Source organism: Carassius auratus, chromosome 11, assembly GCF_003368295.1.
Source record: "Carassius auratus strain Wakin chromosome 11, ASM336829v1, whole genome shotgun sequence".
In the NCBI taxonomy this organism is placed as follows: domain Eukaryota; kingdom Metazoa; phylum Chordata; class Actinopteri; order Cypriniformes; family Cyprinidae; genus Carassius; species Carassius auratus.
Window position 1 is genome coordinate 7010722 of NC_039253.1, and position 23357 is coordinate 7034078.

General features: G+C 35.8%; 2 protein-coding genes and 1 long non-coding RNA gene across 3 annotated transcripts; all 3 read right to left on the reverse strand.

Moving 5' to 3' along the window:
* Positions 1–3684: 3684 nt before the first annotated feature.
* LOC113110889 (uncharacterized) lies at positions 3685–5622 on the reverse strand. Its single transcript, XR_003293217.1, has 4 exons — positions 5444–5622; positions 5276–5302; positions 4181–4441; positions 3685–4054 (listed from the first exon to the last, which is right to left on the reverse strand). It is a non-coding gene; the product is annotated as an uncharacterized LOC113110889 (long non-coding RNA).
* Positions 5623–10316: 4694 nt separating this feature from the next.
* On the reverse strand, positions 10317–14766 carry LOC113110890 (mucin-3A-like). The gene is made up of 9 exons (XM_026275159.1): positions 13149–14766; positions 12691–12812; positions 12511–12575; positions 12223–12422; positions 11909–12074; positions 11549–11707; positions 11406–11467; positions 11185–11281; positions 10317–11054 (listed from the first exon to the last, which is right to left on the reverse strand). Exons 1-9 carry the CDS (start codon positions 14590–14592, stop codon positions 11051–11053), a joined length of 2319 nt encoding a protein of 772 aa, XP_026130944.1. The 5' UTR covers positions 14593–14766; the 3' UTR covers positions 10317–11050.
* Positions 14767–15845: 1079 nt separating this feature from the next.
* On the reverse strand, positions 15846–17625 carry LOC113110561 (probable GPI-anchored adhesin-like protein PGA55). Its single transcript, XM_026274690.1, has 3 exons — positions 17419–17625; positions 16047–17151; positions 15846–15856 (listed from the first exon to the last, which is right to left on the reverse strand). Exons 2-3 carry the CDS (start codon positions 16993–16995, stop codon positions 15846–15848), a joined length of 960 nt encoding a protein of 319 aa, XP_026130475.1. The 5' UTR covers positions 16996–17151; positions 17419–17625.
* Positions 17626–23357: the final 5732 nt, after the last annotated feature.

Below are 23357 nucleotides of genomic sequence, written 5' to 3' on the forward strand. Positions count from 1 at the left end.
CTGAGAGAAAGTGACGGCAGGGTGTGCGCCTCCACATCAGAGTTCATGGTAAGTCAAATAGGTGTGCTATTGCATCCATTCAGATGAACTGAAAAATATCACAGATCGCTTGACGGAGAGTGAAACTATAGTGCTCAATCAGAGAGTTTTCTGCAAGTGAAAATATATGTGTGCTAAATCACTTCACTATGCCGTAAAAGCTTTTCATTTACGTCTCCTAAGTCACATTTCACAACTTATTCACAAGTATCTTGGGTAAGATATTGATTCAATATCCACAGCAAAGTGAAAAATTTAAAGAAAACGTAATAATGATCATTTAAAAATAGTATGATACTCACACCAAGTAACTGTGGAAGAGTCATTGGTTTCCAGTGTTAAAACACTTACCCTTGTAGATTATTGTGAGGAGATTGTGCTCATAGGTGTCACAGCTGTTGAAAATGTTGATTGTGCTGTCGTTTTAGATTCTGATTCTGTGGTAGAGAAGAACTGAGTGGTTTGTGTCTGCGGGCTTGTTTGTTTTTCACTAGATGATGAAATTTCTGTTGTAGCTTTAATTCTGATGTTATTTGTCCTACAGTTATAGTAGATAGAGAAGATGGAGTTGTACCTGTTGTGGATGATGTAGGTTCCAGTGCTGCACAGCTTTCACTTGTAGATGATTGGAATAAGGTCATGCTACCCAGTGTTGGTTCTATGAACATAATTTTTTTTTTTTTAAAAGGTATGATGTTCCTCAAACATTCTGTCAACTTAATTTTGATTTAAAATTCAACATTCTATGAACGTTGATTTGTAACATTCCAAAAGCATAAAAATATCCTGTTTCCTTAATGTTAGTAGAAATTTTTTTAAAGGTTAGTATGATTTTCCTGAAACATTCTTTCCATCATTCAAACACCTGCTGTGAACAAACAGTAAAAAGGAAGAGAAATAAGAACACAAACTACAACTTTCTTCAGCCATAGCCTTAGATGAACTGAAGATAAAATACATTAAATCTCTCAAGATCTGATTAAACAGCTCCACAAACAGCATTACCAGCTTCAGTTATTACTACCCATATTGACTTTATTTCTGTTAGACATTTACATAAGTTCTTATTGAGAATTAACAGAGATTTAGATGTTCACCTCTTGTTATTTTTTTATCACCATCATGGAGATAATTATTTGCTTTAGTTGGGCTCTTTGACCATTGACTTATACCGAGTAGATTTTTTTTTTTTTTTTTTTTTTTTGCAGCAATTGCAGGCGTTGTGGCAATTTGATAAAATACAATTTGTAAGAGGGACATGGTAGAATTGGTAAAGACTGTGAAGTGCCGGAATATGTCATTATTAATATTATTTTTACACATATGCTATATGCTATACAGTATAATACAGGCTGCCAAGGTAATTAATTATGTTCTTTTATATATCATTCTGTTGTTCGGTCAACTACAGAATGTGAAGACAGATTTGTTTATACTGCAATTATTGAACAGTCTTTCTATCTTTTTCACCAGCTATTCAAATATATTTCTTTTTAACAAAATTGCAACATACGCATTTTTTTGTTTTTGTTTTAATTAATCAGTTTAGTTTATAACTAAATAATTAAAGGCTTCCGAAATGTTACTCCAGGTCTCATAACTGTGAAATATACATGCAGGATTCCGAAAACAAAGGGTTTTTATTTATTTATTTTAGAAATACCCACTGAGATCACTTTTGTGAGTTGGTTGTTTGTTTAAAACGACTACATTTTTATAAAAGATATCTTTTGATGTTTGATCTCTCCAGGACAATTTGTATGAAAATTGTCAGCCAAATGAACCTGCTATCAGTGTTTCTCCTCTGATAAATTTCAGCATCAGCCTGATGAAGAAGGTGGGATCTTTAGTTATGGGCACTTTTGCAAAAAAACAAAACAAAAAAACAACAACAACAACAACAACAACAACAAAAGGTTAAGTTCAGTAAACCACACTGATTGGAAGTGCATATGGTTTTGAAATGCACAAACAGTTATATGACCTTCAGCAATTCTCAGTATGACATCTTCCAATAAATCCAAGACAAAAAAGAAACTTTATACTCTTCATATGTGTTCTTATAATCTTTGTTATGAGTTGATGCCTTATTTTCATGTTTTGTTATAGCCTAATAGCCATCAAAGTGAAACAATTTTAAAGTCTTAACAGTTCTCAACTCATCATGGACTCATATTCATATTTACAAAATATTTATATTTAAGAAAAAAAACTAAATTGTGTATAAATATTGAGTAATCCAAACTTTATGTAGGTAAATCTGTGGCCTGTACCTTGAAGCCGGATTATTTGGCTAGCCAGGTAAGTTTCAGTTTAGTTTGCACCAATCCTGGGTTTTAGGTATCATGTAAGTAGCTTGGCTTTTAGCTGAGTTTATTGCCATAGTAACTTACACTCCACAGCTAACCTGCTCTGGGGCAGGTTATGTTCTGGGTTAGAGATCTCAAACTGAAGCTGGACCAATCAGATGTGAGAGAAGTGACACATGTCTGACACAGTCACTCCAGTTTATCTTGCTCCACATTAAAGGTCACTAATGCTAAAAAAAAAAAGAAAAAGATAATTACTCAGTCTTTTTATGATTTATATAATTATTGTGATTCATATTATTATTTATCTTTTACACACAAGCTATTTTATTTTAACAGTTATTATAAATCATTTATTTTAAATAGTAATGTATACAGATAAGATACAGATCAAAAGATTGCACTATTTAAAAAACAAAAAATCTGACCTTACATGTTCGAGTCTATATCACTATATATTTTCAAATGTGTAAACTAAGTTAATGAGTTTCACTTGTGACTTCACTGATAAAGCAAGATAATTAATTTTATTTGTCCTCCTTCATATTTCATATGACATTTAAATTTGTCATATTCATCAATCTCTTAACCATTAGCAAAACTTTTAACCTTTAGTTTTGAATCTCAAGGGTCTCTCGTGAGAAGTAAATCAAACATGCTTTGTATTGCAAGGCCATGATTGGCTGTTCACCAGTGATGTCACAAATTCATGTGCACATGCTCCACAACTCAGGATCAAAGCCTGAGTTGACAAAGAAAGTTGATGAACAGCATCATGGTACCAACAAAGCTGGATTGGAGAGGTTTGGTTTTGTCAACTCAAAACTAATCCTGTAACTCTGAATTTGTTCAGCTGCCATCATGGTACAGCCCCCAGATTCATGTTTCCTCATTTCACGTTGACATGTATGCAGTCTTTTAAGGTGTAGACTGACCCATTTTGTGTTAAGTGTTTTTTATTGAAAATCAAATAAAGAGTATAGTCAAAGAGGATGCTAACATATTTAAAAAAAGTTTTCATTAAATTTTTAGTTTAGGTTTCAAAACTTTAATGTGCGTTTGTAATTTTTATATTCATTTTTCAGTTTTAGTCTTAGAATTACTAAGACTAAAGTAACTATGACTTAAAACTTTGATTTGTTTTATTTTTAAAATTATAAAAAAAAAAACATTCAACAGACTGTCAAAACAGCTTTACAGTAACAAATAGGAAAATAGTGTGTAAATAAATAGTGTACTGAATTGAAATTCTAATTCACTTATGTAATTTAAAAATATCACATTTGTAAAAAAAAAAAAAAAAAAGATCAAAAGAATGAGCACACTACTTCAGATGACTTCTGAACATCTATAAAGCATTTGCATGGCTCATATTTATTACCTGCATATTTCACAGCTAACCTCAGAAAGAGTTTGAGCCCTCTGATAAATATTAGAATTATTTAATACAAGCACATTGGTGTGTAGCGTTAAGATACATCAGTACAGTGCTTATAATATAACCAAAAACATATCACAGTGTAATACAAAAGTACAATGTCGCATTATCACTAATGAGATGCGTAGAACTTTATTTTGGATTTACAGTGCTGCCTCCTCCACTTTTTCTTGACTGTCTGTTTTAAATTCTTCGGTCGAAGCTGCTTTCTGTCTCCGCTCCGCTTCTGTTATCGTCATTGGATGCAGTGGGAAAAATCCAGCCAATCCTACTCCGAGAAAAAAGGATAAACATGTGAGGTATGTGCGACTGATCTCTTGCTGTAATCATCACTAAATATTGTTATTAAAGGAAATAATGAGTGAGAAATCTCATTCCTTAGGTTGATGCTCACCTAGAAGTTTGGCCACTGGTTTTGTGGTATGAGCCCCACATGCAATCCAGTACTTGATTCTTTCGTAATTGAAGGCGACAAGTTTTTCATTTTGTATGTTTGGGAGAGGGTCATATGAGCCCAGCTGCTCAATATATTTGCTGTCTCTTGCCCGTTTATTATAAGCAGCCACAATGCGGTAAAAGGGTCTGTTAGTGGCACCTCCTAGTGCCAGCCTGATGACCACATGTCCCCCATGATATTTTTTGAGCAGGAAAGAAGCTAAGAAAAATACATAATGCATAAACATAATGTAAGTTTCACAATGGCAATGTTCAATGTCACAAGCATGAGGCTTTAATTCAGAAGCAGTAAGACTGACCCTGGAGGCTACATTTTGGATGTCTTTCTTATTTGAAACGCACATTTAAATTTGAGAGAGTTCAGTTGTTCAAAAAGCTAAATCTAGAATGATCTAGATTTGTAATCCCATGTTTTTCTATCCAGGATCAGGTGATCCATCTTACTTTTCTACTGTTTTTTTTTTTTTCAAAGCAAAATTGGATTGGATCACAATGATCCATAAAGACACTTTTTCAGATTACTAAATCTGGATTATTTGTGCTCTACTATAGATCCTCTAAAAGGACATGGACATGATTGCCCTCAGAACATTACTTCAATTTAATGTCTCGCGCTGTCTAATGTCTGTGTTTATGTAAATCTAATGATCAGTGTACCTATTATTTAATACTGAAAGTAGAATAATTAGAAAACAACTTAAATATTCAAAATCCTGACCAATCAGCAGAAAGGGGCTTTTTATTCCCACCCACTTGTAGAAATCAAATGCTCAAGCTTTTTAATCATTTTTCTAACCCTGAATGAAAAACGAATAAAGGATCCGTTTTCACATTTAATTTAATTCTACTTTCAATATTAAATAAATACCAAATGACCAAAAGATGCACTGAGCCTGACCCTGGTCCGATAGCTGAAGTATGATCAGATTACTTCTGAACATCTGGCCCGAGATGTTGAGTGGAATCGTGTATTAAATTAGGGAGTAGTTAATAATGACTAATATTTAGAATAAAATTCATTAAACCTACTTACATAAATGGACCATGACGGACAGGTACTCTGTGGAAGACAGAAGAGATTAAGTCGATAGAAAATATTTATAAAACACCACACGAGCGAATAAGGAACATCAAACTGACAGTCTCTATGAAAGCATGAGTATTTATATACCACATTTCACGTAAAAACAACAACACATACCTTTACAAATAAGCTAATTTCATGTAGATACGCCTGTAATATAACTCAATATAAGCTTAGCGTGCATGTAATAGCGTTTAAACACAAACACAATTATCTGGAAACAGTCAACAACATGACATTCGTGAGGGCACCGACATCTTTTTTTCTCTCCTTGCCGCACCGGATGCGTGTTTATCTTCTTCTTCTGTGGGATTTATTGGCGGGTCACATCCCACCTTTATAGGTGCATACCGCCATCTCCTGTGTTGGAGGGTGAAGTGATTTTAGTTTAAGTGATCTATATTCTATTAAATTTCTAATGCATTTTAAAACTGCCTTTTATTTGATCAGATCATTGTCTTGTGTTTAATATGTTGCATTTTGACAATTCATTGCATCCCATGTTCTGTAGTTCTCTTTGTAGTTAATTCCTTTCCTGTTCATGTCTAGGACAGAGTAACACGTGATCAACAACAGTTTCCTTCACTTGGTGTTCATCATAGACAGGTGTTTACCATAGACAGTAAAAGAAGGTGTTTATCGATCCTACTGTGGTGAAAGCTTTACTCGTCAATATTAAGTATTTTACGTCTGTACGTTCTGGCTAATTAACGTTATTTATATTCATGTTGCTACTTGTATAAAATTATTAATTCAATTCAGCCACAAGGTGGCGGTTTTGTTCCACGAAACTAGTTTGTGTTAAGCTTTCAAAAGACGTTAATTAAAGGTCCGAGCACCTTCTTTTATTATTATAATTTTTTTTCTGACCTAAAAGTGCTAGCCAAAACCGTAAACATTAAATTTGGCATGATGTTCACACACCGCGATCAGACCTCATGGAGCTATAATACCTATTTTTACGTTTTTGCTCATTTCTCTGCAACCATAGGCCTACATGTTAAAATGTGTGTGTGTGTGTGTGTGTGTGTGTGTGTGTGTGTGTGTGTGTGTGTGTGTGTGTGTGTGTGTGTGTGTGTGTGTGTGTGTGCGTGTGTGTGCGTGTGTGTGAAGAGTTCATATGCAAAACCCTCTAAGTGCCGTTTGTGATTTTCTTCTAAAATGAGCATTTTTTATCAGGCTTCTAGGTGGAGGTTCACTAATCTCACTATGGCAATGAATAGGTTCTTTTCGTTGCCATATGATAAAAATAACTGAACATAACCTTAGGAGCCTGATAGAAAAGTTATAATTTTAGAAGAAAATTTGAAATGGAATTTAGAGAGAGTTTTGCATGTGAACTCTTCATTTATACAGTATATATATATATATATATATATATATATATATATATATATATATATATATATATATATATATATATATATATAATTTTCGTAAGGGAACCTGGAAATTCAGAGATAATTAGATGCGTTGGTGGTGAAATTATTTCCGACATTAAAACTTGTTATTAACATCAAAAAAGTTTCACAGGATTTTGCCTGAAATTGATAGGGGAGAGCAGGGGCGAAAGTACAATTTTTCAGAAAAACCTCATTTTAAAAGATAACGTTGTAGACAGAGATATATTTCTGCTGTGGTCAGTAACTCATAAGTGTCGGCTAACAATACCAGGTTGAAGAAATGTAGAAAGGCTTCAGTATAATTTCACTTTGAACATAAGTTGCACATTGTTACTTTCGACTCCATCGGTTGGGACAAAAGTAACACACAGGTGGGTTAAAAGTAACACAACAATATCAGCTAGATTTTTTTCTGTTACTCTTATTTTTATTAAGTATACCTGACTTTGACCTTGTTAATATGTAACTGCAAACATATTCTGTCTTTGGTCCCACTTTATATTAAGTGGCCTTAACTACTATGTACTTACATAAAAAAATAAGTACAATGTACTTATTGTGTTCATATTGTATTGTAAAACACTTTTGCTGCTATTGAGGTGGGATAGGGGTAAGGTTAGGGAGAGGGTTGGAGGTATGGGTAAGTTTAAGCGTGGGTTAAGGTGTAAAGTATGGGTCAACAGTGTAATTATAAATGTAATTACAGAAATTAAATACAGATGTAATTACATGTAGTTTTTTTTAAATATAAGTACAAGGAATATATGTATGTACACAATAAGTACATTGTACTAAATTATTAATTAAAATGTAGGTAGTAGTTAAGGCCACTTAATATAAAGTGGGTCCCTGTCTTTTATTTTAGCTAAAAAAGAGTATTAAATTACATTTTTATATTTATATTTTACATTTAAGTTTCATCAAATGTCTCAAAACCCGACTGTACAAACTTGATTTTTTTATTTTTTATTTTTTTTATTTCAGTGTATTTTATATATATATATATATATATATATATATATATATATATATATATATAATGTAAACAGAATAAACAATATAATAATTAAATTACATTGGCATAATATAAATTCTAAACAATGTAACAGTAGGCCTATTCATGTTTCCATCCAGTTGTTTTTATGCATACATTTAAAATGTGCATTAAAACATCTGGAAACACTGCAAATTCATAGGTGGAGGTGTAAAAGCTAAGGTATGGCTAAAACCTTAATATAACTAAGGTAAATGTGAGGTAGGAGCTGCCCAGATGTTCCTCTATGTCCAGAAATGCCCTCTCATAAACATCTGGATAAAACCATACCACTGTTTGTCTTTCTGACCCTCACTCAGACATATTCTTTTGGTATAATATGACATAAACATTTTAATAAATGATGCAAGACACATAAATTATGTGAAGAATAGCATGTACCGGATACTTACCAGTTAAATACTTCTTGTCACTGTAGCGGGACAAACGTAACAATTGTTACTTTTGTCCCGACAGAAACTCCTGACGTTTAAACCTGATTTACTTTTATACTAAAAAACTTTGATAATGCAAACTTTAGGATGTGTTAAAGCACTAAATAACCTGTAGATTGATCATTACTGGGACACATGAAACAAACAAACAAACAAAAAACAACACAAAAAATTACCGCTTCAATAATTTACTTTTTGTACTCGAAAACTGTTTTACGGACCTAACTGCAGGAAATGATGAGGAAATCACGTGATATTTCTCAGCTCCGTCAAGGATTGAATGTTGAATATCCCGTCATAGCTGGGAATGGAAATGCAGTAATAGGCTTTGAGAAAATCACTTTGTTACTTTCGTCCCACGTTACTTTCGACCCCACTCTCTCCTATTCGGGCCTCTTTTTTATTTACAATTTATTGTAATACATATTAGAAATTTATAAGGTGTGCATTGTAGTTGACACCTATTTTACAGTCCTGTTCCTCATGTACATACTATGTACTTATTATAGTAATCACAATAACCATGTAATAACTAGGTACTTACCCTGAATCTACCCCTAAACATACCAGAACTTTTTTAGATAAATACACTGTGAGTACACTATAAGTACATTGTTAGTACACGTACTGTAAAATAAAGTGCAACCACGTCTTTTTCCTCAAATGCTTTTGCGTTTGAGCCCTTTCGGTTGTGACCAAGGTAGCATAATTTAAATAGTATTTACAGTTTATTTTAATAAATATAAAAAAATGTAAAAGGTGTGCATTATAAATTACACAGTTTACATTTGTTTTATGACTGTAATTAATTGTCCTCAGATGCTATTGACGTTAGACAAATGGAGTAGCCTTAATCAATATAGCATGTAACTTTAAAGAAGGTCCCTAAATTAGCGAATATCGAAAATCCAATCTCAAACCAACTTTATGGCAGTTTTTGTTTTTGTTTGATTGTTTGTTTTTTACTTTCTTCCATTTACTTCTCTCTGCCCCGCATTGCTGTCTTTCCCACGGGCATAGTCCATCCTTTAATTATGAGCATTCATTAGCAAACATAAGGTGGTAGAGTTTGCAAGCGTGGTTAGGAGAAAGGTGCCGTATTTTTTTTTAGCAACAGGGATGATGCCCCATTGACATATTTATATATATATATATATATATATATATATATATATATATATATATATATATATATATATATTCTATTCTATTATATATATTTATATGTCTATGTGGTGCCCCCTGGGAGTTGGTGCCCCCCCTCCCTCACACACTTGTGCACGCCACTGATCATAAGGAATTATTTTCAAAAGGAAATAAATTCACTCATTACAAGGTTTAAAGCACCAAACACACTGCAAGATTTTAGCAATCCTATAAGGTCACTTCATGCAACATGGATCTAATAAACTTTGTTATGACGTGTATGTACTGTAGAATGTAGAATGTATGATGATTACATCTATTGACTCGTATGATGATTGTTGATTTAATTTAGCATTTTTATTGGTTAGTCAGGAAACGTGGATCATACCAGCGATGATCATGCTATATCATAGGCTATCTTTGTTCACAACAAATCAGTCTTTCTTCTTGGACAGCCGAAAATTGTGCAGTGTGTTTAGGGCTTTAGAGAACACAGTTTAATCAGTCTGTTCAATGCTGTTTGTCAGCTTTGTAAATACTTGTGCATTATGAAAATGGTCATGCAGAACTTGCTCAGTAAATGTGGTAGGCCATATTATGTGGCATATAAGATATATATATATATATATATATATATATATATATATATATATATATATATATATATATATATATATATATATATATATATATATATATATATATATAATTTCTTTCTAAGACTAAAGACTTGAGATGCACCAACCATTTGATAATAAGAAGTGTAAGCCCAACATGGTATGTAATTAAGTATATAGTGCCCCATAATGATCTGAAATCCTGATGAACATGATGGTAAATTAAATGTATAGCCGATACATTGTAATGTTGTACATATGCTTTATTTTAATAATTTTATTTGCAAACATCCAGCACAGTATAAATACTTTATATATAAATATTAATTTAACAATATATTATTGTGCTTTCAGTATAAACACAAGTATGCTATCATAAAAAAAAAGAAAAATAAATAACGTGCTCAGTAAATGTACAGTGCCAACAAAAACAAACATAAAAACCATCAACATAACTGACTGATTTATGTGGCGTCTAGCAGGAAGCCCCGCCTACACTGTCAGCTGTTGGTCCGAAGTACAGCTTCTAATGTATATTAATTATCAACTATGGACGAAGAGAGGGTGAAAATCTGCTTTTAAATGACAAACCATAAACGATTAAAAAAACGTGCCCTCTATTGAAGCATCACAGAAATGATCAAAATATAAGGTATGTGTCCAATAGGGTGCAAAAATAGACATTTTTTTTAATGATTGTGTCGGTGGCATCATTCCAGGTGTGCGGGTGTAATGCAATGGAGCATATTTTAACTACCCTCATATATTTAATTGGTTTATTACAGCATATGCTGTGGAGTGCTTGGCATCATAGATAAGTGCTTTTGAGTTTAAAGAGTTTTACAGAGGCCTTCTTTATACATTGTTCTTAGCAATGTAAATATTATGAACTGAGATTCTTGACAATCATTTTACAACTCTAAATAATATGATACCAACCCAGTAAATGCATGCACAGTTATGTTGGTTTCCTAAAATTATAATATCTGAATTCTTTAAAAAATATATATTTTAAATAATATCTGTCATTTCTGCTCATCAGACATCCACCAACTCAGTTGCTCTGGTCTTTATCTGTAGCAGAGAGAGAGAGAGAGAGAGAGAGAGAGAGAGAGAGAGAAATTTAGATTAATATAACAATTAACAAAACATGTTATGTTCCTTTTACAATTTGTTAAGTTAAATGCACAATTGCTCATCCTACCGCACAGGTGTATTTTCAAGGTATGAGCTGAATCTGCTGAATGCTGAATCTTCTGTGACTGACAAATTTTGAATCCCATAACCACTTTCTATGGATCCTGAAATAATATTAATTAATGTTAATATGTCCAGTTACCAAGAAAATTTTCATTTGCGATGTTTAAGAGTTTCATCTCATCCTGATGTTTTTTACTAAAGCATTTGCAAAGCTAGACATTGTACCTCTTGATGTGAAATCAAAGAAGTCATCGTCAAAAAGTGATAATCTCCTTTTGGTTGAAGTTCTGCTGAAATTAAATAACAGTGTTATTTGTTTGCTTTGATGTTTTAGTCTTTTAATAAATCACAGAAACTGTTATACAGACCTCTTGGCTCTGTAGAGCACCAGAATCATCACACCAAAGACAATGATAAGTAGAGCAAAAGCTGCTAAACAGCCAAAGAGGACAGCGTAGAAACCGGCCCCTCTGCTGTAAAGCTCACAATGATCTCCATAGTACTTCTCAAAGGGAGAACTGTAACACCTAGACAGTTAGCAAAATGGGTAGGAGAGGATTAGTTCCTGAATTTTTCATTTAAATAAGCTAATTCTAAACTAAATATGTAATACGTTTTATATATTTATTTATTTCTGAGGGCAGCCATTTCAATTATTTTTAGTTAAAAATCATTTGATTAGCTGAAGACTATACAGTAGTGATCTGAATTTGCTTTGAAGAACTTACCTGCACTGTGGTCCATTTATTTCATTAAGGCATACACCTCGTTGATTGCAGAATTTGGGAATTTTTTTGCATGATCCCACACATACCCATGCTCCATCTTTGATCTCTTCTGTTAAGTTTGCAAAATTCAGTGTGCATTTCACAAATGGCTGCAGATCTGAAATATCTACACAAAACAATGACAAGCCATATTACAGAAACAGTAGAACAGTAATCCATGTATCCCTTAAATTAATGTTTAATTCTTCCTCTTCTTCTTTAAATACATATATTAAATCAAGGTTATATGTTTCCAGAAAAAAAAATTAACTTACTTGATATTTTAACTGGCTCCATGGTCATTTGGTCAACTTGGATGGAAGCATTAAGAGCTATGCTTAGATTTTGAAATGAATCTGCGTCATTAAAGATTTTTTCCAGGGTGGGTCCCAAATCGTTATTTAGAGAAATTATTTGTGAGTTGTTGTTGGGATAGTTATATACTGCAGTAATTTCAGCAATCACACTTCCTTGCCTAAATGGGACAAATACATGCAACATATTAATGTCTTTTGCTTAGCAAATATTTGTAAATGTATGAAATTCAAGAAAAATCACCTTACATTAGCCTACGTATGTGCACATCTTTGAAATTTTGTGCATCTGCTCTTTTACAAAGGGTTGAAAGCTGTCAAAAAAGAAATAATCAAAACATTTTTTTGTTTGTTTTAAAATTTTTCACTTCAAAATTTTTATTTCTTAATATAAATATTTATTTATAAAAAGGAACTAGAAATATTTACCTCACGTTTCAAGGTGGAAATTAGTTTTTTTGATTCTGGTGAGTTCATATTTTCATACTCCGTAAGATAGTCCATCATAATTCTGAGAGAGATGCTGGCATTTCTTGTGGGTGTGCTTTCAGCTACAAATAAATCATATATTTAAAATGATTTCAACATAAGTTGTGCTGCAAACTGTGAGAATTATTGTGCCATGTCTTTTGTATATAAAAAAAATAATAATAATAAAGAATGTCTGTGTAGTGTTTATAAATTTAGATCTAAAATATAAGCACAAATGTTTGAGCTAAAACGTGACACAATACAACTAACTTAAATGGTCACACTTCATGAACTACTTTCAAGTATTTTGGTTGCTAATTTAGATTTAGGTGCCAATCAGATTCAAGCATTCAGTGGCCCTGTAGTATAAACAATAATAATGATCAATTAGTAATAGTAGTATGATAAATACTCACACCAAAGAACTGTGGAAAAGTCATATGCAAAATTGCAATACTCTCCAAAAGTTAAAGGATTGCACTGACACTGACATTTCCCAGACGTTACATTGAAGATGCATGGAGACCCATTACACTGACAATTCTCCAGGCAGTTTTGAGTTGTTGAAACTGAATTGAGAGTTGTTGCAGATGAATGAGGTTCTGTTAAAGTTGATGAACTTTTCTGGGTACTAGTTTCAGCAGAAGGGCTTAACTGGGATGATGTAGAAATGCTAAATGTTTGGGCTGTTTGTCCTTCTGTTGTAGTAAATAGTGAAGATGGAGTTGTACTTATTGTGGATAATGTAGTTTCCAGTGTGGTTTGTCCTTCTGTCGTAGATAATGGTGATGATGAAGCTAAAAAACTACTTGTGGATATTATAGTTTCAAGTGTTGAAACACTTTCAAGTGTAGATGATTCTAATGTTGCTGTGCTCATAGGGGTAATTGCTGTTGTAAATGCTGTTTGAGCTGTTGTAGGTTCAGTTTCTGTGGTGGAACTAAACTGAGTTGTTTGTGTCTGATGGCTCGTTGTTTGCTCTGCATTGGATGACGATATTTCTGTTGTTGCTGAAGTGAATTCTGATGCAGTTTGTCCTTCTGTTGTAGAAAACATTGAAGACGGATATGCATCTGTTGAGTATAATGTAGTTTCCACTGTGGTACCACTTTCAATTGTAGATGATTCTAATGTGGAAATGCTAGTGGGGGATATAGCTATTGTAAATGTTGTTTGAGCTGTCGTTGTAGATTCTGATCCTGTGGTAGAAGGAAACTGAGTGATTTGTGTTAAATGACTTGTTCGTTCTACATTAGATGACAATATTTCTGTTGTAGATGAAGTGAATTCTGTTGTACTTTGTCCGTCTGTTGTAGTAGACGATAAGGATGGAGAGGTACCTGTAGTGGAAAATGTAGCTTTCAGTGTTGAACCATTCTCAAGTGTAGATGATTCTAATGTGGATGTGCTCATATGGGTAATAACTGTTGTAAATGTTTTTTGAGCTGCCATTGTAGGTTCAGTTTCTGTGGTAGAACTGAAGTGAGTGGTTTGTGTTTGCTGGCTTGTTGTTTGCTCTACACTGAAAGTCGGTATTTCTGCTGTTGATGAAATCACTTCTGATGTACTTTGTCCTTCTGTTGTGGTAGACATTAAGGATGGAAAGGTACCTATTGTTGACAATGAAGTTTCCAGTGTTGAACCATTTTCAAGTGTAGATGATTCCAATGTGGAGATGCCCGTAGGGGAGCTAACTGTAAATGTTGATTGAGCTGTTGTTGTAGGTTCTGATTCTGTGGTTGAACTAAATTGAGTGGTTTGTGTTTGTTGGCTTGTTGTTAGTTCTACGCTATAAGTAGGTATTTCTGCTGTTGATGAAATCACTTCTGATGTACTTTGTCCTTCTGTTGTGGTAGACATTAAGGATGGAGAGGTACCTATTGTGGACAATGAAGTTTCCAGTGTTGAACCATTTTCAAGTGTAGATGATTCCAATGTGGAGATGCTCGTAGGGGAGCTAACTGTAAATGTTGATTGAGCTGTCGTTGTAGGTTCTGTTTCTGTGGTTGAACTAAACTGATTGGTTTGTGTTTGCTGGCTTGTTGTTTGCTCTACACTGGAAGCAGTTATTTCTGTTGTTGATGAAGTGAATTCTGATGTACTTTGTCCTTCTGTTGAAATAGTTGGTGAAGACAGAGAGGTACTTGTTGTGTACACAGGAGTTTGCACTGTTGATCCACTTTCACTTGTAGATGATTCTAATGTGTACATGCTCGTTTGGGACATAGCTGTTGTAAATGTTGATTGAGCTGTTGTAGGTTCAGTTTCTGGGGTTGAACTAAACTGAGTGGTTTGTGTTTGCTGGCTTGTTGTTTGCTCTATGCTGGAAGAATGTATTTCTGCTGTTGATGAAATTACTTCTGATGTACTTTGTCCTTCTGTTGTGGTAGACATTAAGGATGGAGAGGTACCTATTGTGGACAATGAAGTTTCCAGTGTTGAACCATTTTCAAGTGTAGATGATTCCAATGTTGAGATGCTCGTAGGGGAGCTAACTGTAAATGTTGATTGAGCTGTCGTTGTAGTTTCTGTTTCTGTGGTTGAACTAAACTGATTGGTTTGTGTTTGCTGGCTTGTTGTTTGCTCTACACTGGAAGCAGTTATTTCTGTTGTTGATGAAGTGAATTCTGATGTACTTTGTCCTTCTGTTGAAATAGTTGGTGAAGACAGAGAGGTACTTGTTGTGTACACAGGAGTTTGCACTGTTGATCCACTTTCACTTGTAGATGATTCTAATGTGTACATGCTCGTTTGGGACATAGCTGTTGTAAATGTTGATTGAGCTGTTGTAGGTTCAGTTTCTGGGGTTGAACTAAACTGAGTGGTTTGTGTTTGCTGGCTTGTTGTTTGCTCTATGCTGGAAGAATGTATTTCTGCTGTTGATGAAATTACTTCTGATGTACTTTGTCCTTCTGTTGTGGTAGACATTAAGGATGGAGAGGTACCTATTGTGGACAATGTAGTTTCCAGTGTTGAACCATTTTCAAGTGTAGATGATTCCAATGTGGAGATGCTCGTAGGGGAGCTAACTGTAAATGTTGATTGAGCTGTCGTTGTAGGTTCTGTTTCTGTGGTTGAACTAAACTGAGTGGTTTGTGTTTGCTGGCTTGTTGTTAGCTCTTCGCTGGAAGTAGGTATTTCTGTTGTTGATGAAGTGAATTCTGATGTAGTTTGTCTTTCTGTTGAAATAGATGGTGAAGACAGAGAGGTACTTGTTGTGTACACAGAAGTTTGCACCGTTGATCCACTTTCACTTGAAGATGATTCTAATGTGTACGTGCTCGATTGGGACATAGCTGTTGTAAATGTTGATTGAGCTGTTGTAGGTTCAGTTTCTGGGGTTGAACTAAACTGAGTGGTTTGTGTTTGCTGGCTTGTTGTTTGCTCTACGCTAGAAGTAGGTATTTCTGCTGTTGATGAAATAACTTCTGATGTAGTTTGTCCTTCTGTTGTGGTAGACATAAAGGATGGAGAGGTATCTATTGTGGACAATGAAGTTTCCAGTGTTGAACCATTTTCAAGTGTAGATGATTCCAATGTGGAGATGCTCGTAGGGGAGCTAACTGTAAATGTTGATTGAGCTGTCATTGTAGGTTCTGTTTCTGTGGTTGAACTAAACTGAGTGGTTTGTGTTTGTTGTCTTGTTGTTTGCTCTACACTAGAAGTAGATATTTCTGCTGTTGATGAAATCACTTCTGATGTACTTTGTCCTTCTGTTGTGATGGACATTAAGGATGGAGAGGTATCTATTGTGGACAATGAAGTTTCCAGTGTTGAACCATTTTCAAGTGTAGATGATTCCAATGTGGAGATGCTCGTAGGGGAGCTAACTGTAAATGTTGATTGAGCTGTCGTTGTAGGTTCTGTTTCTGTGGTTGAACTAAACTGAGTGGTTTGTGTTTGTTGGCTTGTTGTTTGCTCTACACTGGAAGTAGGTATTTCTGTTGTTGATGAAGTGAATTCTGATGTACTTTGTCTTTCTGTTGAAATAGATGGTGAAGACAGAGAGGTACTTGATGTGTACACAGAAGTTTGCACCGTTGATCCACTTTCACTTGTAGATGATTCTAATGTGTACGTGCTCGATTGGGACATAGCTGTTGTAACTGTTGATTGAGCTGTTGTAGGTTCAGTTTCTGGGGTTGAACTAAACTGAGTGGTTTGTGTTTGCTGGCTTGTTGTTTGCTCTACGCTAGAAGTAGGTATTTCTGCTGTTGATGAAATAACTTCTGATGTACTTTGTCCTTCTGTTGTGGTAGACATTAAGGATGGAGAGGTACCTATTGTGGACAATGTAGTTTCCAGTGTTGAACCATTTTCAAGTGTAGATGATTCCAATGTGGAGATGCTCGTAGGGGAGCTAACTGTAAATGTTGATTGAGCTGTCGTTGTAGGTTCTGTTTCTGTGGTTGAACTAAACTGAGTGGTTTGTGTTTGCTGGCTTGTTGTTTGCTCTACGCTAGAAGTAGGTATTTCTGCTGTTGATGAAATAACTTCTGATGTACTTTGTCCTTCTGTTGTGGTAGACATTAAGGATGGAGAGGTACCTATTGTAGACAGTGTAGTTTCCAGTGTTGAACCATTTTCAAGTGTAGATGATTCCAATGTGGAGATGCTCGTAGGGGAGCTAACTGTAAATGTTGATTGAGCTGTCGTTGTAGGTTCTGTTTCTGTGGTTGAACTAAACTGAGTGGTTTGTGTTTGTTGGCTTGTTGTTTGCTCTACACTGGAAGTAGGTATTTCTGTTGTTGATGAAGTGAATTCTGATGTACTTTGTCTTTCTGTTGAAATAGATGTTGAAGACAGAGAGGTACTTGATGTGTACACAGAAGTTTGCACCGTTGATCCACTTTCACTTGTAGATGATTCTAATGTGTACGTGCTCGATTGGGACATAGCTGTTGTAACTGTTGATTGAGCTGTTGTAGGTTCAGTTTCTGGGGTTGAACTAAACTGAGTGGTTTGTGTTTGCTGGCTTGTTGTTTGCTCTACGCTAGAAGTAGGTATTTCTGCTGTTGATGAAATAACTTCTGATGTACTTTGTCCTTCTGTTGTGGTAGACATTAAGGATGGAGAGGTACCTATTGTGGACAATGTAGTTTCCAGTGTTGAACCATTTTCAAGTGTAGATGATTCCAATGTGGAGATGCTCGTAGGGGAGCTAACTGTAAATGTTGATTGAGCTGTCGTTGTAGGTTCTGTTTCTGTGGTTGAACTAAACTGAGTGGTTTGTGTTTGTTGGCTTGTTGTTTGCTCTACACTGGAAGTAGGTATTTCTGTTGTTGATGAAGTGAATTCTGATGTACTTTGTCTTTCTGTTGAAATAGATGGTGAAGACAGAGAGGTACTTGATGTGTACACAGAAGTTTGCACCGTTGATCCACTTTCACTTGTAGATGATTCTAATGTGTACATGCTCGATTGGGACATAGCTGTTGTAACTGTTGATTGAGCTGTTGTAGGTTCAGTTTCTGGGGTTGAACTAAACTGAGTGGTTTGTGTTTGCTGGCTTGTTGTTTGCTCTACGCTGGAAGAAGGTATTTCTGCTGTTGATGAAATCACTTCTGATGTACTTTGTCCTTCTGTTGTGGTAGACATTAAGGATGGAGAGGTACCTATTGTAGACAGTGTAGTTTCCAGTGTTGAACCATTTTCAAGTGTAGATGATTCCAATGTGGAGATGCTCGTAGGGGAGCTAACTGTAAATGTTGATTGAGCTGTCGTTGTAGGTACTGTTTCTGTGGTTGAACTAAACTGAGTGGTTTTTGTCTGCTGGCTTGTTGTTTGCTCTACGCTAGAAGTAGGTATTTCTGCTGTTGATGAAATAACTTCTGATGTACGTTGTCCTTCTGTTGTGGTAGACATTAAGAATGGAGAGGTACCTATTGTGGACAATGTAGTTTCCAGTGTTGAACCATTTTCAAGTGTAGATGATTCCAATGTGGAGATGCTCGTAGGGGAGCTAACTGTAAATGTTGATTGAGCTGTCGTTGTAGGTTCTGTTTCTGTGGTTGAACTAAACTGAGTGGTTTGTGTTTGTTGGCTTGTTGTTTGCTCTACACTGGAAGTAGGTATTTCTGTTGTTGATGAAGTGAATTCTGATGTAGTTTGTCTTTCTGTTGAAATAGATGGTGAAGACAGAGAGGTACTTGTTGTGTACACAGAAGTTTGCACCGTTGATCCACTTTCACTTGTAAATGATTCCAATGTGTACGTGCTCGATTGGGACATAGCTGTTGTAAATGTTGATTGAGCTGTTGTAGGTTCAGTTTCTGGGGTTGAACTAAACTGAGTGGTTTGTGTTTGCTGGCTTGTTGTTTGCTCTACGCTAGAAGTAGGTATTTCTGCTGTTGATGAAATAACTTCTGATGTACTTTGTCCTTCTGTTGTGGTAGACATTAAGGATGGAGAGGTACCTATTGTGGACAATGTAGTTTCCAGTGTTGAACCATTTTCAAGTGTAGATGATTCCAATGTGGAGATGCTCGTAGGGGAGCTAACTGTAAATGTTGATTGAGCTGTCGTTGTAGGTTCTGTTTCTGTGGTTGAACTAAACTGAGTGGTTTGTGTTTGTTGGCTTGTTGTTTGCTCTACACTGGAAGTAGGTATTTCTGTTGTTGATGAAGTGAATTCTGATGTACTTTGTCTTTCTGTTGAAATAGATGGTGAAGACAGAGAGGTACTTGATGTGTACACAGAAGTTTGCACCGTTGATCCACTTTCACTTGTAGATGATTCTAATGTGTACATGCTCGATTGGGACATAGCTGTTGTAACTGTTGATTGAGCTGTTGTAGGTTCAGTTTCTGGGGTTGAACTAAACTGAGTGGTTTGTGTTTGCTGGCTTGTTGTTTGCTCTACGCTGGAAGAAGGTATTTCTGCTGTTGATGAAATCACTTCTGATGTACTTTGTCCTTCTGTTGTGGTAGACATTAAGGATGGAGAGGTACCTATTGTAGACAGTGTAGTTTCCAGTGTTGAACCATTTTCAAGTGTAGATGATTCCAATGTGGAGATGCTCGTAGGGGAGCTAACTGTAAATGTTGATTGAGCTGTCGTTGTAGGTACTGTTTCTGTGGTTGAACTAAACTGAGTGGTTTTTGTCTGCTGGCTTGTTGTTTGCTCTACGCTAGAAGTAGGTATTTCTGCTGTTGATGAAATAACTTCTGATGTACGTTGTCCTTCTGTTGTGGTAGACATTAAGAATGGAGAGGTACCTATTGTGGACAATGTAGTTTCCAGTGTTGAACCATTTTCAAGTGTAGATGATTCCAATGTGGAGATGCTCGTAGGGGAGCTAACTGTTAATGTTGATTGAGCTGTCGTTGTAGGTTCTGTTTCTGTGGTTGAACTAAACTGAGTGGTTTGTGTTTGTTGGCTTGTTGTTTGCTCTACACTGGAAGTAGGTATTTCTGTTGTTGATGAAGTGAATTCTGATGTACTTTGTCTTTCTGTTGAAATAGATGGTGAAGACAGAGAGGTACTTGATGTGTACACAGAAGTTTGCACCGTTGATCCACTTTCACTTGTAGATGATTCTAATGTGTACGTGCTCGATTGGGACATAGCTGTTGTAACTGTTGATTGAGCTGTTGTAGGTTCAGTTGCTGGGGTTGAACTAAACTGAGTGGTTTGTGTTTGCTGGCTTGTTGTTTGCTCTACGCTAGAAGTAGGTATTTCTGCTGTTGATGAAATAACTTCTGATGTACTTTGTCCTTCTGTTGTAGTAGACATTAAGGATGGAGAGGTACCTATTGTGGACAATGTAGTTTCCAGTGTTGAACCATTTTCAAGTGTAGATGATTCCAATGTGGAGATGCTCGTAGGGGAGCTAACTGTAAATGTTGATTGAGCTGTCGTTGTAGGTTCTGTTTCTGTGGTTGAACTAAACTGAGTGGTTTGTGTTTGTTGGCTTGTTGTTTGCTCTACACTGGAAGTAGGTATTTCTGTTGTTGATGAAGTGAATTCTGATGTACTTTGTCTTTCTGTTGAAATAGATGTTGAAGACAGAGAGGTACTTGATGTGTACACAGAAGTTTGCACCGTTGATCCACTTTCACTTGTAGATGATTCTAATGTGTACGTGCTCGATTGGGACATAGCTGTTGTAACTGTTGATTGAGCTGTTGTAGGTTCAGTTTCTGGGGTTGAACTAAACTGAGTGGTTTGTGTTTGCTGGCTTGTTGTTTGCTCTACGCTAGAAGTAGGTATTTCTGCTGTTGATGAAATAACTTCTGATGTACTTTGTCCTTCTGTTGTGGTAGACATTAAGGATGGAGAGGTACCTATTGTGGACAATGTAGTTTCCAGTGTTGAACCATTTTCAAGTGTAGATGATTCCAATGTGGAGATGCTCGTAGGGGAGCTAACTGTAAATGTTGATTGAGCTGTCGTTGTAGGTTCTGTTTCTGTGGTTGAACTAAACTGAGTGGTTTGTGTTTGTTGGCTTGTTGTTTGCTCTACACTGGAAGTAGGTATTTCTGTTGTTGATGAAGTGAATTCTGATGTACTTTGTCTTTCTGTTGAAATAGATGGTGAAGACAGAGAGGTACTTGATGTGTACACAGAAGTTTGCACCGTTGATCCACTTTCACTTGTAGATGATTCTAATGTGTACATGCTCGATTGGGACATAGCTGTTGTAACTGTTGATTGAGCTGTTGTAGGTTCAGTTTCTGGGGTTGAACTAAACTGAGTGGTTTGTGTTTGCTGGCTTGTTGTTTGCTCTACGCTGGAAGAAGGTATTTCTGCTGTTGATGAAATCACTTCTGATGTACTTTGTCCTTCTGTTGTGGTAGACATTAAGGATGGAGAGGTACCTATTGTAGACAGTGTAGTTTCCAGTGTTGAACCATTTTCAAGTGTAGATGATTCCAATGTGGAGATGCTCGTAGGGGAGCTAACTGTAAATGTTGATTGAGCTGTCGTTGTAGGTACTGTTTCTGTGGTTGAACTAAACTGAGTGGTTTTTGTCTGCTGGCTTGTTGTTTGCTCTACGCTAGAAGTAGGTATTTCTGCTGTTGATGAAATAACTTCTGATGTACGTTGTCCTTCTGTTGTGGTAGACATTAAGAATGGAGAGGTACCTATTGTGGACAATGTAGTTTCCAGTGTTGAACCATTTTCAAGTGTAGATGATTCCAATGTGGAGATGCTCGTAGGGGAGCTAACTGTTAATGTTGATTGAGCTGTCGTTGTAGGTTCTGTTTCTGTGGTTGAACTAAACTGAGTGGTTTGTGTTTGTTGGCTTGTTGTTTGCTCTACACTGGAAGTAGGTATTTCTGTTGTTGATGAAGTGAATTCTGATGTACTTTGTCTATCTGTTGAAATAGATGGTGAAGACAGAGAGGTACTTGATGTGTACACAGAAGTTTGCACCGTTGATCCACTTTCACTTGTAGATGATTCTAATGTGTACGTGCTCGATTGGGACATAGCTGTTGTAACTGTTGATTGAGCTGTTGTAGGTTCAGTTGCTGGGGTTGAACTAAACTGAGTGGTTTGTGTTTGCTGGCTTGTTGTTTGCTCTACGCTAGAAGTAGGTATTTCTGCTGTTGATGAAATAACTTCTGATGTACTTTGTCCTTCTGTTGTAGTAGACATTAAGGATGGAGAGGTACCTATTGTGGACAATGTAGTTTCCAGTGTTGAACCATTTTCAAGTGTAGATGATTCCAATGTGGAGATGCTCGTAGGGGAGCTAACTGTAAATGTTGATTGAGCTGTCGTTGTAGGTTCTGTTTCTGTGGTTGAACTAAACTGAGTGGTTTGTGTTTGTTGGCTTGTTGTTTGCTCTACACTGGAAGTAGGTATTTCTGTTGTTGATGAAGTGAATTCTGATGTACTTTGTCTTTCTGTTGAAATAGATGGTGAAGACAGAGAGGTACTTGTTGTGTACACAGAAGTTTGCACCGTTGATCCACTTTCACTTGTAAATGATTCCAATGTGTACGTGCTCGATTGGGACATAGCTGTTGTAAATGTTGATTGAGCTGTTGTAGGTTCAGTTTCTGGGGTTGAACTAAACTGAGTGGTTTGTGTTTGCTGGCTTGTTGTTTGCTCTACGCTAGAAGTAGGTATTTCTGCTGTTGATGAAATCACTTCTGATGTACTTTGTCCTTCTGTTGTGGTAGACATTAAGGATGGAGAGGTACCTATTGTGGACAATGTAGTTTCCAGTGTTGAACCATTTTCAAGTGTAGATGATTCCAATGTGGAGATGCTCGTAGGGGAGCTAACTGTAAATGTTGATTGAGCTGTCGTTGTAGGTTCTGTTTCTGTGGTTGAACTAAACTGAGTGGTTTGTGTTTGTTGGCTTGTTGTTTGCTCTACACTGGAAGTAGGTATTTCTGTTGTTGATGAAGTGAATTCTGATGTACTTTGTCTTTCTGTTGAAATAGATGGTGAAGACAGAGAGGTACTTGATGTGTACACAGAAGTTTGCACCGTTGATCCACTTTCACTTGTAGATGATTCTAATGTGTACATGCTCGATTGGGACATAGCTGTTGTAACTGTTGATTGAGCTGTTGTAGGTTCAGTTTCTGGGGTTGAACTAAACTGAGTGGTTTGTGTTTGCTGGCTTGTTGTTTGCTCTACGCTGGAAGAAGGTATTTCTGCTGTTG